This window comes from Folsomia candida, unplaced genomic scaffold (genome assembly GCF_002217175.1).
Source record: "Folsomia candida strain VU population unplaced genomic scaffold, ASM221717v1 Fcan01_Sc008, whole genome shotgun sequence".
In the NCBI taxonomy this organism is placed as follows: Eukaryota; Metazoa; Arthropoda; class Collembola; order Entomobryomorpha; family Isotomidae; genus Folsomia; species Folsomia candida.
The window spans coordinates 2,993,284-3,004,877 of record NW_019091200.1 but is presented as its reverse complement, the minus strand read 5'-3'; the positions used below and the strand labels follow the sequence as shown (position 1 = coordinate 3,004,877).

General features: G+C 40.5%; 3 protein-coding genes across 5 annotated transcripts; 1 reads left to right on the top strand and 2 right to left on the bottom strand.

Moving 5' to 3' along the window:
• Nucleotides 1-3,890: 3,890 nt before the first annotated feature.
• On the bottom strand, nucleotides 3,891-9,584 carry LOC110853222 (coiled-coil domain-containing protein 148). 2 transcript variants are annotated; one of them, XM_022101471.2, is made up of 9 exons: nucleotides 9,564-9,584; nucleotides 9,378-9,491; nucleotides 8,823-9,148; nucleotides 8,210-8,730; nucleotides 5,241-5,583; nucleotides 5,008-5,148; nucleotides 4,609-4,931; nucleotides 4,348-4,519; nucleotides 3,891-4,281 (listed from the first exon to the last, which is right to left on the bottom strand). In XM_022101471.2, exons 2-9 carry the CDS (start codon nucleotides 9,382-9,384, stop codon nucleotides 4,024-4,026), a joined length of 2,091 nt encoding a protein of 696 aa, XP_021957163.2. In that variant the 5' UTR covers nucleotides 9,385-9,491; nucleotides 9,564-9,584; the 3' UTR covers nucleotides 3,891-4,023. The 2 variants fall into 2 exon arrangements, with proteins under 2 accessions (XP_021957163.2, XP_035710578.1); XM_035854685.1 differs by having other exon boundaries at nucleotides 9,378-9,488; nucleotides 9,564-9,582.
• Nucleotides 7,204-8,176, top strand: LOC110853409 (neuropeptide-like protein 31). Of its 2 annotated transcripts, XM_022101673.2 has the most exons (5): nucleotides 7,204-7,361; nucleotides 7,428-7,557; nucleotides 7,624-7,680; nucleotides 7,749-7,766; nucleotides 7,835-8,176. In XM_022101673.2, exons 1-5 carry the CDS (start codon nucleotides 7,347-7,349, stop codon nucleotides 7,915-7,917), a joined length of 303 nt encoding a protein of 100 aa, XP_021957365.1. In that variant the 5' UTR covers nucleotides 7,204-7,346; the 3' UTR covers nucleotides 7,918-8,176. The 2 variants fall into 2 exon arrangements, with proteins under 2 accessions (XP_021957365.1, XP_035710579.1); XM_035854686.1 differs by lacking the exon at nucleotides 7,749-7,766.
• Nucleotides 9,527-11,588, bottom strand: LOC110852925 (translation initiation factor eIF-2B subunit gamma). Its single transcript, XM_022101097.2, has 8 exons — nucleotides 11,447-11,588; nucleotides 11,181-11,371; nucleotides 10,943-11,106; nucleotides 10,714-10,876; nucleotides 10,436-10,646; nucleotides 10,125-10,365; nucleotides 9,777-10,050; nucleotides 9,527-9,705 (listed from the first exon to the last, which is right to left on the bottom strand). Exons 2-8 carry the CDS (start codon nucleotides 11,347-11,349, stop codon nucleotides 9,650-9,652), a joined length of 1,278 nt encoding a protein of 425 aa, XP_021956789.1. The 5' UTR covers nucleotides 11,350-11,371; nucleotides 11,447-11,588; the 3' UTR covers nucleotides 9,527-9,649.
• Nucleotides 11,589-11,594: the final 6 nt, after the last annotated feature.

The window sequence follows — 11,594 nt, the reverse complement described above, 5'->3', positions numbered from 1 at the left end:
TTCGCACGGTTTCATGTATTTACTAACAGGACCAGATATTTGCACAACCTTCAAATTAATGCCATTTGTTCCAGTTGGGCTTAGTAGTAAGTTTACTTAGAATGTTTGTCAGTGTGCTCAACTGAAGTGAGTGTACACATGATGATATGCGTCGATGCTTATCTCCATGAATCTGCCCAATACACGACTAATCCACTCTTTACCACCAAAAGTCCGCTTCTCATGCCGATTATTTGCAAAATATGTCACTTCTCATAAACTTGACACACTTCACGTTCACAAACTACTACAATTCTACGTGCAAATCTGATTTAATTCTGCACCACCAATTGAATGTACCAAAATGTAGGTGTATTTAGAACTCTGTACCTTTTTTCGTACGGATTGGAGCACCATTATTGCATTCCTGCTCCAATTCTGTGTTCTTTATCAGCCCGATAGCAGTATTGTGATGATCCGGACTTTTAACTTTCCTCGCCTTATCGACATTATGTTGTCCATTACGTAACCATAATAAACAGTGCTGCATACTTTAGTTAAAACTCGTTATACATACTCTGATATGCACATATGTACATGGGACTGATATTGCATATACGTACATAAACACGCTCTCTCTGTCGGTATTAGCAAATCAAGCCGTCTTAATTGAGTTGCTACATGTACACTCTAATATTTATTCACAACAAGAATAACAACCTATCAAAACTGGAGCACTTTAAAAAAAATTGTATCAATAATATAATATCTCACAACCAGACCACAACAAATATTTAGCCACCAACAACAAGAACGACCCCTTTTCCTTAACTGAAACGCATCCCGAGTCAAAACTGTCACTCAATTTAGTCATTTATCCTTTTAACGGAATCACCCTTTGACTTCAGATCATTCACAACCAGACAATTTTTCCCTCAAACAATTTCTACGATGTATCTTTTTTCTGATTCTGTACAATTCGCCAAGAAATTCAACTATGTAATATGTAACTGTCGTCAAATAGTGTGAGAGATTTTGCTCCGTATTAAAGAGTGTGTGGTGTGGATGGTATTATTATTGGTGTGCCGTGCCGGTCTATGAATTCTTTAAAATACTTCCTGGTTTGGTTTAGTTTCCTTTAAGACCTTTCTTCTACGTACTTGTGTAAAAAGTGGGCCCAAAAGAAGTGTGAGAGAGATTTAATACTGTACATTTTTGAATCCTCCAATCCACTCCATATCCGCAGATGTATGTACATATCCCTTCTGATGATGATGATGATGATGTGCATAGTGGTACATAGGAAATCTCTATGTATGAAGTAAGCATCCCGTCCTTTTAAACTTATTTTCTAGGAGGACAACCCACGAAAATTGCATCACATACATACATACTCGACCGATCTTTCTTGGTCTTCTTCCCTGCCTCCCATGTGTCAGCCGTAGTAAAAGTTTATCAAGAACGTAATAACAAAGATTTTTTAGCAGGACGGAATAGCGAGAGGAGAAGATCAGGCTAAAAAAGCTAGTCAATGAGTTGGCTTTTATGCAGTGGTTCAGTGTTCATGTATCTACTGTTGCATTTTATGATTATTAGACTAGACCCTCGCTCTCATAGAGATCCAAAAACACAATGCATACACAATAATAATATGTAACCAGTTCTTCTTCTCTTGGCCGGCTTTAAAAAATGTGTGATGTAAGAATAAATAGTGGCGGCTCTACATTGGGCTGTACTTAAGTGGTCTTAATGTGCGACATGGTATAAGTGGTGTCATACATCTTCCCTTCATTGTCTTATTATGCATGCTTCCCATTCATTCAATTCGGAGGATTCTGAAGCAAAACTTGGAAGGAAGCAGTCTTTTAAGAGTAAAAAAAGCTTATGTGTATCTTATTCTTACGTCAACCTCAAACCGATCGCAATTATGTGGATGGATTTTGTTGTTGTGAAAATTGCTATACGTACATGAAAACTGTACGTGATTGCGCAATAATGAGAAAATATTGGGATTTGGTCCATTAATTCACAAATAAAAAAATGTCTCGTATGTATGTATGCATTCCGTTACTTTAAAGCAAAGCGTACCCAAAAAATTCATGAGGCTTGTATGTATTTTGATGCATGTGTAATCTAGTTGAGATTCAATTATGCAAGTAATTAATTAAGATTTGGCTCAGTAAAGGTTCACCGCTTCATTAACTGAGTGAGTGAAAGTGGAGTAAAAGAAAGTGGTGTCAATATACTCCTACTCTCATTACCAGCTCACTAATTAATTGCATACGTCAGGTTGGGGAGGAGGGAGACAAATAAATGCTTTCTTTCGTCTTTTACACTCTCGCTGTTTCTCTGCTGTGAGATGGTGGGGACGCAATTGTTATGTCATAATCATGCCGTCGCAATGCATTGTTTCCCGTTGAAATGAAAGAAACGGGAGCCCCATTCTTCTAATTGTTCGCAAATTCAATCCCCATTTGTGGGTACGAAATCCTAGACAAATGACTCGACGTATGTATGTACATATGCAGGTAATATGCAGAGCGTGACACTAATATGAGTGCACATTCTCATGCAGAAATAAACGGTGCGACAAATGAAGGCCTTATTATTATGGATGATTTTTATCTCGCACATGTGACTCTTCTGCTATGACATAATTGTTGCTGGATAAAAGAGCGTCAGGAAACGAGGGAAAAAAGGAGCAGCTGAACGCTCTGGACATGGGCGCACGTACGTATGAAAATTGTCAGTATCAATTAACCGAATCTCTTACAAGTTTGCTCATTAAATTAGCAACGCTACACGTGAGAACCTTAATTGATGCAGGTTTATGGTTAATTGTGAGGGATGCTGTATGAGGGGAATTTATGCGGGGGAAAGTTGTTGGAAAAAGCGTTGGACTTACCAAATTTGTCGAACGCCATGCTATCGTTGTGGAAGTAAGTTGTTGTTGTTGTTGTCCAGCGGTTGTGACGGGTGGTTTGCTGGTGGTGTGCACGCTGCTGGATGAGAAGACGAGGAGGAAGAAAGGGTGGCAGAAGTTGTTTCTCGGTTCGTTCTTCCTCCCGTTATAGTAGGAGCCCAACAAGGAGACCAGTCCGTCGGCCGTCTCCCTCTCTACAAATGCCCGGATTTAGAGAATTGAGACCGAAACCCGACCCAGCTAGTATCTCATGATAAGTATGAAGCATTACAAGTGTATGGACAAACCTTACCCACCGACAACGTCTCTCCTCTTCAATACCCGGGTACGGAGTGCTTGGCTGGCTGGTGGCACTTCTCCTACTCTCTTACTGGCTACTACTACCACCACGAAAGGATCCTCTCTGCCTGGAGAGAACCGCTCCGCTCAACTGCTAGCCAAAAGCAGCAGAGTTCTGGAGCAAATTCGGTTTTTTTCTCACAGCACTCTGTCTTTAAACGCCATGTATAAAATACATACGCAATGTTACCCACATACCCGGTATGCACCGGACAATTCCGAATTTCCCTGCCTATAGCTGCACCACCACCTCCTCCCAATAAAACAAGAAGCCATATGTACAACCAGGACTGGGAACATTTCCTGATTTCTATTAACACCAGCAACACTCTCGTCCCACCGGCTATACGTAAGAAAGGTTGCATGGAATTCAATCATTAAGGGATACGGGATCCGTCTTATTGGGCAGTTAGCAAACTTGCGTTTTTGAAGTGTCTGTAACTTTCCATATTTTATGAGTTGGGTCAAAATTTCCGGAGACAACATGAAAAATTTTCAGAGAACAGTCAAGAATAATTTTAGTATCGGCTAAGAAAATTTTGACCCAACTCATTTTGACCCCATATGGAAAGTTATGGGCCTTTTGAAAACGGAGGTTTGAGAACTGCCTTCCTCTAAATTATTTTTATAAAACATCAACTAGACAGACTTGACTTGGGAAAATGTACAAAGTTAAAAAATTAATCGGTATATTATTCAAACAGAAATTCGGATAAAAGTACAAGGCATAATTTGTGTGAGACATAAACTATATCAGTCTTGCTTGCTTCTTTGTTGGTTGACTAATTTCCGTCCTCCTTGAACTGGATGTTGGACAAGAGGTGTGGTTTTGGCTTGGGTTCCATTGCCAAGAGAACCTGCCTCGCATAGTCGTTGCCCAAGAGCCCAGCCTCCCTCAACTTGTTCTCCACACGGTTGCGACGATCCCGCAAGACCTTCTCCGATGAGAAGCTGTTGTTGTATCTCGATCGGAAAAAGGCCACCATCTCATCCTCTTCCTCGTCATAGGTCACAATATCTCTCCGATGCAAAAGGGAGGACTATAAAAATTAATGGATTAATCGTTTGACCAAAAATGATGACATTTTTACACGTTCATTCATTACATAAGTGTCTGCCAACAGGTTTCCGACTGGGTATTCAGTCAGATTGACGGGAATCTTGGTCTTTTCCAGGAGCATTTTTCTCTCCTTGTCTTTCTCCATTCTCGCTTTCTCCTGCTCCTTCATTGCATCTCTCTTTTGCTCCAGAACATGGTGGCGATGTGCGACACGTCCCCTAATCACAACATAATACCACACAAACAATGCATAATACTTGTACACGTACAACATTGCCATGTAGGCACTAAGTAATAACCTACTCACTGATTTTGTTTCGCCTGCATTTTCTTTTTATGCTCTTGTTCCATCTCAATCTTTGCTCTTTCTCTCCATTCTTGTTCACTTTTGAGCCTCTGTGACTCTTTAAATTTCATGAGTTGGATCCGTTGAGCTTTTTTGACACGTTCTTCTTCCTCCAGCCGCAGACGAGTTTTTTCCTCTACGACTTTCTCAAAGGGTTCGACAGCCACTTGAATGCGTCGTATTCGAGCACATTTTTCCGCTCTAAGCTTGTCCAACCTTTCTCGCCAGAATGTGGTGCGATCTATTTGGTCCCGGTGTTCCTTGGCAAGTTCCAATCGTTTGGTCTGAACTCATAGAATTATGAAGTCAGATGTGTAGAATATATGGTCAACTTGTAAAATAATATGCAAGTATATTTACCAAATCTTTTTGGAGCATGGCCCAGCCCTCGTTGACCTTCTTTGTGAGATCATCTTTGTCCCGAACCCAGTCTTTGAGTATTGCGCCACGCTTTTCCTCCCAGACACGTTTCGTCCGAAGGCGATACTTTTGCAGGGTCATCTGCACAAACCACATTTACAATAATTAAACTCTTGAAAGGGTGCCCAATTTTATGAAGCTCCAAATAAAAAGTAAGGACGAGAGGAGATAACCTGCTCCTCCGCGACACCAGGAAACATCCTCCTGAGCAACTCGACCCTAATTTCTCCGAGGGCCGGGGTGACGCCATCCTCCAAAGCCGTGACGATATAAAAGAGCAACGCGCTGTCTCGCGGTGTCCATCTCGAGGATTGAAGTGAGTCCCAATTTTCTCTCAAACGTTTCGTAATTTCCTCCATCTTTGCGGAATATTCGCCATCGAGAAGGACAAAATCGTCCGTCGCGGACTCGGCGAAGGAGCGAAGGTCGCTGTCCTTTATGGTTTCTGGGTCCAGTGGGATGGCCAAGTTGTGGGGGAAGCCGAAGGGGAGTTGGACATCTTTCATGGAGGCCAAACTGCGTACACGATCATTACAATGGACAATTTTTACATTGGCAAAGCAGAGTAATTATTAAATTAAAGTGCTCATTAATTAATTAATTAAAAGGTAAAATGTATAGCTTTTCAGTCTACGTACTTCATTAGGAGGAGGAAATTGCATATTAAATAAATGTGAGTAAAATAAAAGTGAAATTCTGTAGCTTTTTTCCACATGAAAGACTTGCTCATCCTTGATGAGTAGTGGAATCTCATCCGGCGAGTGAGAAGAGAAGAAGAATACAAGACCCGTAATACATCCACTTTGGTCATGGACCTGATCCTCACACAAGGTCAGCACATTTAGGGATATGGCAGATACAAGCATGATACCGGATCAAACCAATTAAATCCAAGCTTATCTCCCTACCAAGAGTTTCCGCATTTTGGAAAATAAAATGTTTATCCGTGTAATAAGTACACAAAAGTTGTAAGGAACACGGCTGGACTACAGATTCGCAATCATATTTACATATTTCGCCAAATTGTTAATGAAAATTTATCCAACTTTTTGCAAGTATTGCAAAAAAAAGTTATTTTGAAACAAAAAACTTGTAAAAAAATATGGGTTGCTTTTTTATGAGCAAATAGAGATAATTTCACAACTCACGACTAGACTAAAAATAAGTACATATGCATGTACTTATTTATGTACATATGACCATGACTTAATGAAAATGTGATGAAAAATTATTCATAAATTTTGTCACGTTATCTTGATCACAGATTAATTACATAGAAATTGGGACATAGTTTTTCATGTTAACACTTTTGAACTATGCAACGTGCGAGTCGTTGATAGTAAACAGTTGCATGACCATGCATCTTGTTGTAAAATGTCACACAAAATGGCAAAACTCGTGTTTTTTTCGTCCTACAATTATGTAGAAACCAAAAATTACGAAATGTTATGAATGACCTTATCTTGATGGAACCTTTCCGTCTTATCTCATCTCTCTGATATGTTAATTGACGACAACGACGACACGCGATCCTTTGGTTGCCATGTGATGTTCTCCCTTCCCACGACCTATGGGATGACGATGACCTTCCACTTGTACTCAGTCATACGGTCTGCATGTCGTCGTCAGCGTCTCGGTCACTGGCCACCTACGTACTCACGCTTGCATTATGCTGATGCCTCATATTATGCAGATGTAGGTAAGTAAGCAACGCCACGGATGGGTGGTCATTTCCGCTACGTCGTCACAACAAACGGCTCGTTCTCACCAATTCTGCTGCTGCCTTGTTTTCATCATAATCATCATTATCTCCCTTTATTTGCTCATTTGCTGCAAAAGTGCCAATTCTTAATGCGTCTAGTTTGGGCTGGAAAAAACGACCCTTTGCATGCAAACACACGTGGCTCAACTAAAAGTAATGATGATATCGCACCAACTGCTGCAGTTTCGCCAGAAAAGTCTCGACCCACCCACAAATTACTCGCTACATTCATAAATACATACATATCTCCATTTCACTTGCAGTAATAATGCTCTGTCCCGTTGTTGACGTAATTAATAATTAAACTGCAAGCCTATGTGTTCACTTGGGCCGTACTTCCCCCAAAAACGAGCTTAACTTAGAATCTAGCAAGCAAGTCTTCCAATCTCCATTGTTTCAAGAAGTGCGAGAGACGTCCTGAGTATAAAAAGAGATGGATTTTCCTAGGTCAACTTCATTACAATTGTTCACCTCTTAACTACTAATTCAAGCCAAGAGTATAATAAAGTAGAGAAAAATGGTCAAATACGTGGTAAGTTTAAGAAATCCTACAATTTTCCCAGGATTTTCAGAGGTAATTGATTTTATTTTTGGTTAGTGTGCCTTTTTGGTGGTCTGCCTTTGTGCAGTGGCTTTTGCTGCCGAGTTGCCATTGAAGGAAGCCACCAGCCCCAAGACTAAGGAAGGAGGAGACTTGCAAACGGACAGCTCCGCATTTTATGGATATGGTAAATTGACCTCTACTCCTTTTGTGATATTTCAATCTGTGACCTTTTGATCTCTCTGATTTACAGCGCCATACGGAATTGGCTATGGGTACGGCGGTTACGGTCTCGGTTACGGCGGATATGGTAAGTCCTATCGAAAATATTGACCGGAAATGATTGACCTTTGACCTTCTCTTTGATTTTAAAAATAGGTGGGTACGGCGGATATGGTAAGCGCTTCCGAAAAGATTAACCGGAAATGATTGATCTTTGACTTTCTGTTTGATTTTAAAAATAGGTGGGTACGGTGGGGGGTACGGCTTTGGGGGGTATGGCTACCCTGGTTTTGGGGGCTATGGATTCGGAGGTTACTACAAATAGGCCACACCCCATTTGAGAAAGTTATTTAATTGTATTTAAACCCTTCCCTTCCTTACTGCCTTCCTTCCTAACTTAACCTAATTCCTTTCTCCTACAAATGACCACAAACAAAAGTTATTAGTCCAACTCTTTCCTTTCCTTTCAAAATCTTCCAAAAGCTGCCATTCTCGCTCCTCATAAATTTGTAACGCTCTTGTCAAAAGAAATATTCTTACATTGAAATAATAAACGGAAACCAATCTTTTTGTTCTAAACGTTACTTTCTGAGTGTAAAATTTCTTGCATGACTCACGTGTTCACCCAGACGATAATGTTATCAATGTCCTGGTGTCTGATGCGGTCGATGAATCCTTGCATGGCAATCTCAACCGCGGTGGGACTACTCTTGTCCAAGTTGGCGTCATAGTATCCACTTTCTTCGTCCGAATCTAATATCCCCTTAAGATGACGGCGATGAGTGACCCTGTTGGTTAGCAGTTCCATCTTGGTAGGCATGCGTGTGTCATCGTCAAACTCGAGGTCGGATTCGTCACTGTTTCCTTCATCCGTCATCAGAGGGGAACCAGCAGACCGACCAAGATAACGACGACGATCGCTGCTATTATTATTAGTCAACCAATTGTCTTGTTCCTGTTCGGACGTGGAGCGTGTGCTGGGCACACCTTCGTCTGTTTCTGAGGAGATTTTGGACATGAAATTCCTCCCAAAAAGTCCCCTTGCTCCACTGCGACTAGGATCCTGCGATAAGACGGACATGCTCAATAGGAGCGTCCTGTTCTTGGAGAGTTGATACTTGTTGTCAAATTCCTTGATCTGAAAAACAGAATGGATTACATAAATGCATTATTATGTCGACGTAATCTTAATGGAACGAGTCTAAATAATTGGATAGTTGCTTCATTCACCTTTTCTTCCAATTCCTTATCCGATTTTGGGATGATGCGTCTCCTGCCCCACTCGTCGTTGGCATCGCTCTCTTCAAATGCCAGTTGGTTGATGCCCCCTCCGAGAAGAGCGTCCACGTCCATTGCTGAGACATCCGTCATTCGTGAGACCACTTTTCCTAATGCATAATTGTCCAGAAAACGTTTGGGATCTTTGGCGATGAGCTGGGACTCTTTTTTGACGAGGGAAAGTTGATGCCCAGGGAGAGGAGGACGGGATGAGGTCTGACCACCGGATGTCAGTATCGCCAGCTTCTTCTTCTCTTTAGCCCGCGTGGCTTTGGTGGCTGCAAAAAGAGTCAGCGACATTGAATTGGAGAGAAAGTTCAAGAGAGAAAAGAAGAGAGAGATTTTTCATAATTGCGAAGAAATGGACGGTTAAAACTACTGAATATTGATCTAACGATGAGCTCGTTCGTGTTTTATCAATCGACGCATTCGTTATCGTATTATCGACCCATTTAAAATAAAAATAGAAGAATGCTTCGCTTTTCTTTGGGACAAAGCCATACTTACATTTCATGATACAGGAACGTACATATATAAATACAGGAACGGGGATGACAGATAATTTTGAAACACTTGAAGAAAAGATAATGCACGATTTTGGTCCAAATTTTGCTGCTGCTGCTGTGATTGTTATCAAAATAATGATCACCACGGTGTTATAATTCTTGAAAATCGTGATCAGATTTATTTTACCAATTTTTTTATCAATTTTATTTTATTTTTGGGTCGATGCTGGATTTCAGTAGAAAAAATTCGGGATCATGCTTTCTTCTCGTGATTCAAGGTTCGAAAAACGTCTCCTCAATTACTGTCAAATGTTCATTGGTATGTTTTCCTAGAAATGGAGAAAATTAAAATCAGTTCCAGTTGAGTATGCATTGATTGGTTATTTTCTCCTATGCTCACCTCCTGCCTGAACCTGATACTTGGGACCGACGAGACATTGGCTTAACACGGCTCCCTTTCCAATTTGTGCATTCGAGGAAACGATAACATTGACCAGTTCTACATTGTCCTCAATCTTGACATGGTCCAAACTAATGACATTGGTCAACTTGCACTTTTCTCCAACCGTGCAATGGTCGCCTAATATTACTCCAGTCAGTTTTCCACCTCTCGCAATCTTGGTTTCTTTAGCTCGGGCCGTACTATTTGGGAAGCATCCTTTCAACCAATCCAACTAAGATGGTGAAAATATATACTTTAGTTCAGTTATCAATTATCAATTGGTAATAATTACAACAATTAACTCACCGATTGGACCACCAACATGTAATTATGGATCGAATTTATCCTGACACAAGTCTTTTCCTCTTGAATTAACGTGTAGCAAGTTATTGGTTCTGGTTTCTCAACAACTTTTTGATTGTGATAATGGCTGGAAGATGGATAAGTGAATTTCTCAACAGGAGGCTGACTAGTACTGCCACCATCAGCAGCACCTTGTTGTTGCACTACCCACGGAAGAAATTCGCCCTTTAGACTTAAATGTTTGCTGAAAGAAAATAGATTAATATTAATCAAGAAGAGGTAATCGAGATGGATTATTTTATTATCAAACTAACTCTGATCCATCGTGTAGCTTATCGCACAGTTTATCCAGCACCTTTTTCTTGACGACATAGACATGGCAATCCGTCAACCACGTGAGGAGCTTAAAGTTTGGAAATTTCTTGAGTGTGTTCGTTGGGATGATGAGTTCCTCGTCCAAATCAGCTTCGGAAGCCATCAGGACGAGCTCCCCAGTTTCTTCTATTACGCCCACAATGTCACGTTCTACAGGAATTGCGGATGAAATATTTAGTCACATAATTAGAAGTTTCTTTTTAATATATATTCCTACCGACGACATGTTTCGATTTAGGTCCGGGCAACTGGGTTGGACTTGGTGGAATGCTGGTCATGTAGAGCGACGTAAAGGACGAATCTCTTAATCCGTGAAGATCCAACAATTTCTGAATGGGAAGATCCCCCACAATGTCACAGGACAAGATGAGAGCGTCTCTCTGCATGTCACATTTCATAACAATTAGTATAGCTCTAAATAAGTAAGACAAAAAAATTAACTGCACCGTAATCTTTTTCGCCATCATGGCCAATCGGAGGGATTCAGCCGTTCCAAAATCCTCGGATTCTTCAGGAATTTCAAAAGTATCAATGAGCAAACCCAATTTTTCTCCCAGTTTTAAAACGGTACGACGAATATCATCCCGTTCTTGGATAATGATGAGAACCTCTATGAATTTTAAATTGAGCACAATAAATAACTGGTTATTATCATCTTTTAATTTAAAATGATCGCTTTGTTACCTTTTCCGCTGAACCCATTCGTCGCCAAACATTTAAGAGGGTAAAAAAGTAGGGGATTTCCGGCAAACGGGATAAGGCATTTTGGTACAGAACTCCCAATCAGTTCCGTCATTCGAGAACCACGACCTGCTGCCAATACGACGACTTGAAGCCCATTTGTCCACAACATGGCAAAATTTTAAATCTGCAAACTATAAAAATATGGTATTGGTAAGTACTTCCTTTAATATCTCCTTCGTATAAATTGTATGCAAAAAATCGTCCACCTTTATGCTGAAGTCACAGCGTTTTGCTTAAAATTCTAAACTCTAAAATTTTGAACGAGTTTTGAAATTAACTTAAAAATTAGCAATCTTGATTTCGCGATCAGTTAGTAAATGAAACTGAAGTTAAAAATAAAAATCAAAGTGAGAC